Genomic DNA, 4,105 nt, shown 5'->3' on the forward strand with positions numbered 1-4,105 from the left:
GAAAATTGTGATTGATAATAAAAGATCGATTTTCTTCTTGAGACCTAATTCGATTTTCATAGATTTCTTTAGTTGTTATTTTCTCATGATGTTTTGTCATAGCATCAATAATCGTCTTTGGTTCAGGCAGACGGCCCGGCAAATAGACAATGACTCGTTTTCCTTTGTCGAGATACAATACACGCATGAAAAGGTGCCCGATTTCCCCTCTTTTGCAATCAATTTGAAAAAATTGATCCTTGTTTACCAACTATGCTGAATCTAGTTGGATGAAAATAAAGATTTGATTTTTTTTCTTTTTGGGCAAGGATAAATTTGGGAAAGAAAGTGACAATTTGCAAATCATGGTTGGGCGGCATGTGCAACTTGAAATGAAATAGAAAACGTGAGAATGATAATTATAGGCTGGTTTTTGCTAGCATAATAATTTTGGATGATTGTGATAAAATCAATATATTGTGAACCACAAATTCTTAAAAAGACTGGATCGACAATAATTTTTAATTATTTGTTATAGTTTTTTTGCTCAAAACAGATTGTTAGTCTTACAGTCACCCAAAAACTATTACATAATCAATTTTCTTACGGGTTTTGAAAAAAGGTATTTAGTATAATGAGTGGGGTCGAGAGTGGTATTTGCGGTTTTCCTTCTTCTTTTTTCGTTTTCTTTTTGGTTGATTTTGCTTCGAGAAAGAAGAGAAAAATGTAGAAGTGTCAAATGGGTGGGTCGGATCGGGTTTGGGTCGGGTCGAATATGGTCCGACCCATATTGACCCATTTAACCCGTTTTGACCCATATTCATCTAATTCAAAATCAATGATTCATACCCGACCCAACCCAACTCATACCCGACTTATATTATCAAAACACTTTTAAAATTCTAGGAAAATTAATATGCACCCATTTAACCCACTTTAAGCATATATTATTCAAATAAAACCTTCACATCAAATTTTTAAAAAAAATAAACAGTAGAAAAAATAGTAAATAAAATTAGAAATGTAAAAGTCTATAAATTGAAAAAGAACTTAAAAATCATAAGAATTTCACTACTCACAAGGCCTTGCAAATGGATCCAGTAGGTCCAACATCTCGAAAGCAAACCCCTATGAGTTTGCGACCAAAAAATGTCCAAAATCAATTTCGAATACACGTAAGCTCAATTGAAACTCACACCCTCATCAGAAACCCTTAGAATCAAACGGGTGTGCACGATTCCAGGAGAGCATCGTTTGTGAAAGAGCTAAAGAGTGTGGTAAAACTTTGTCGAAAAGACATACCATCAGAGACCCATACTCGGTTCGACTTATACCCGACTCGTATTTCTTAAATATTTCTAAAATTAACTAAATCATATAATTCTTATTTTTATAATTTGATGAAAAAAATATATTGCTAAAACACTTTTATATAATATAAATATATTGATTTTTTTATTTTTTAAATTTATTTTAAAAAATTTATTTTTGCTTTTGTTTTTATTTTCTTTTTCTTTTTTTATTTTTATTTTTTTCTTTGGTCTTCGTTCCTCCTCCTCCCTCCTCTGTCTGCCGGTTGCAGGGCTTCAGCGATGGCTGGCAGCCCGGCAACCGATGGCGTCCCAGCGACTTAGAGCTCCCCGGCGAGCCCCGACCTCAACCCCGACAGCGGCCCCTAACTAGACTAAGCTTGAGAAGGCAAGGGTGGGTTCGGACCTCGACGGCCGCTTCCTCAACCGTGACGATGGCGGCCCTTAACAGGATCAAAAGCCGGCAAATCGCAGGGCTCATGCTCCGATCGCCGCCTTCGCTGCCACCATCCACCTCCTCGCGCTCTCCGCCATCAAAAGCAGGTAAATTGCAGGTCAAACGATGCAAAGGAAGTGGATCGAGTCCATGAGATCTAGAGGGAGCTTGTGCTACTCCGATGATCAAACGATTCAAAGGGAGGGGTGGCTAGTGAGAGCAAGGCCATGGGAGAGCTCGAAGAGAGCAAGGCGGATGGCGGCGGGGCCAAGCGCAAATGGTGGAGGTGGTGATTCGGGTGAAGAGGTTGATGCCGTAAGCCAAGCTGCGTCCCGAGAGGCGTTTGTCCAGGGCAGAGGAGAGGAAGGAGCGAGTAAAAATGTGGGTTAAAATATGGGTCACTTTAGTGACTCATTTATGACCTGTTTTGTGGGCTTTGAAATAGTGGGTTAAATTATGGGTCCTTTAAGAAAAAACAAGCTGCCCATATATGACTTATAATATATTAATATGAGTCATATATGGGTTTGTAACCCATTTTGACGGCTCTAGAAAAATGCATGATTCGGCCGCCAGCCCAGAAGAAAATTCAGAACATGAGAAACGACCGAGTCAATTGTTTCTTTACTAAAACTTGTGCAAGAACATTCGGGCTTTAGCCCTCCAAATTTCAGGGTATCCTTGATTTTTTCAGCACATAGAGTTCTATTTATCCAATCAAGTCGCTTCACAGCTGTTGCATTTGTACATGATCAATGCTCGATGATTGCATTGATATGTCGTAAGATCCCATGTCCATACATGGCGGCATGTAGGCAGGTGTGGTCGGAGACTCGTCTCTAAAGTCCCTCCATCCTTCACTATGAAGGCCATGTCCATCCCCCAGCTCATGTGTCGGTCCGGATGACAATGCCAAAACCACATGCCTGTCCAAATCAAAACCACAAGATTAACGTTAAATGATGCGGTTCCGGACCAATGCTTCTAACATATGATGCTTGCTGAGAGATAAAAGATATACGCACCGGGATTATTAGCGGTAAATCTTATTGCTAGCCAACCATTTTTAGGGACCCCGAGCGTGTTCACGTGGGGTGGGTCGACCAAGTTGTATGTCCTGGGATCCATCTTGCTGTCAAAGTTCCCGTGACCGGTTCCGACGACGTAGAAGTTGTGACCGTGAACGTGCATGGGATGGTTCATGGAGCCTTTCAACACGTTTGTACCTTGGAAAACAATTTCCACTGTCTCATTGTAGTTCAGCACTTTTACTTTCGTTCCTTGGTACGTCATATCAACACTATCCGGCAAATCATCTCCCGTGAAATTATACATGGAAGGAGGCCAATCCGGGAAATCCGCTGTATAACTTCCACTAAGATTTCTGCCCAAGAAAATGAAACCCATTAATGAGAATTCCATGCACGTTCACTTATTAGTATCAAGAGTTTGATCCATGGAGAGATCGAGAGATCGAGATCGGAGAAAGGAGGGGACGCTGTTACCTATAGTAGGCCGATAGCACATCCAGGGATGGGTTGACCCAACTTACGTTATTCAAGCTTGAGCCAAGTTTGTTGCCACTCACCGAAGTGCAAGAGCTATTGGGACAATAAATCTCACCCATGGACACGGTAATGAACATCCTCGTACTTACATCTCCTGGAACATCAACCGGATGATCCTCACTTGCCAAGCTTCTCAGCTGATTTGTAAATCTCAATGCGGCTCCAAAGTCCAAATAGAGAGGGAGTGTAGCGTTTGGAAAGACCGGTGGTGACGGCAAGCTATAGTTCCCTCTATATTGCAAGATGGCCGATCCGATGCTATGGTCGAATCCGGTGACTTCGGCGTCTTCGCTAGAGTATTGCCTCGTGGCGATGTAGTACCTTCCAAGAGGTTGGTTAGTCGTGAGCAGCACGTCCATGGTCTGTCTCGGACTTATCATGATGTAAGTCGTGATGATCGGCTTAATGTATCCTCCGTCCATCCTGACAACCGTCAAGTTATGGTCGGCGATGGCGAAGAAGAGCTCAGCATTCACGACCACGTTGACTATTCGAAGGAGATACATCTTCCCGTAATCAACGTACCAGTAATGCATTGTTTCTGCACTAAGAATTTCGATGAACCTTTATGAAGGTAATGTCCTCGCATTATTCATTGTCATGCGAAAAAGGTAAATTTATGTTGTCAACTCTGTGTTAAAAACAAGGTTATACATCTATTGTGAACACATAACGATGGGAGAACAACATTAACCTTAATTTTATCAGTTGCACGAGACTTGTACACTCACAGAGAAAAGACGGTTTGCTCAATTAGCAAAAGCGGGCCTACATAATTGATTTATTATGTGACACATTCTTATCAAGTGCTT

At 41.4% G+C, this 4,105-nt stretch overlaps 1 protein-coding gene across 1 annotated transcript; it reads right to left on the reverse strand.

Annotated features, from left to right (window-relative positions):
• Positions 1-2,452: 2,452 nt before the first annotated feature.
• Positions 2,453-3,829, reverse strand: LOC125313677 (laccase-14-like). Its single transcript, XM_048273492.1, has 3 exons — positions 3,231-3,829; positions 2,747-3,109; positions 2,453-2,651 (listed from the first exon to the last, which is right to left on the reverse strand). The coding sequence occupies exons 1-3, from the start codon at positions 3,827-3,829 to the stop codon at positions 2,453-2,455; spliced, it is 1,161 nt and encodes a 386-aa protein (XP_048129449.1).
• Between the last annotated feature and the right edge of the window lie 276 nt (positions 3,830-4,105).

Source organism: Rhodamnia argentea, chromosome 2 (genome assembly GCF_020921035.1).
Source record: "Rhodamnia argentea isolate NSW1041297 chromosome 2, ASM2092103v1, whole genome shotgun sequence".
In the NCBI taxonomy this organism is placed as follows: domain Eukaryota; kingdom Viridiplantae; phylum Streptophyta; class Magnoliopsida; order Myrtales; family Myrtaceae; genus Rhodamnia; species Rhodamnia argentea.

Bases quoted from the DNA above. Each gene is read 5' to 3' on its own strand.
- LOC125313677 (XM_048273492.1), bottom strand. From the start codon at position 3,829: ATGCATTACTGGTACGTTGATTACGGGAAGATGTATCTCCTTCGAATA. The intron at 3,110-3,230 runs GTAACAGCGTCC...TTTCTTGGGCAG, and splicing joins GTGCTATCGGCCTACTATAG to AAATCTTAGTGGAAGTTATA. The intron at 2,652-2,746 runs GTATATCTTTTA...TGATTTGGACAG, and splicing joins ACCGCTAATAATCCCGGTGC to GCATGTGGTTTTGGCATTGT.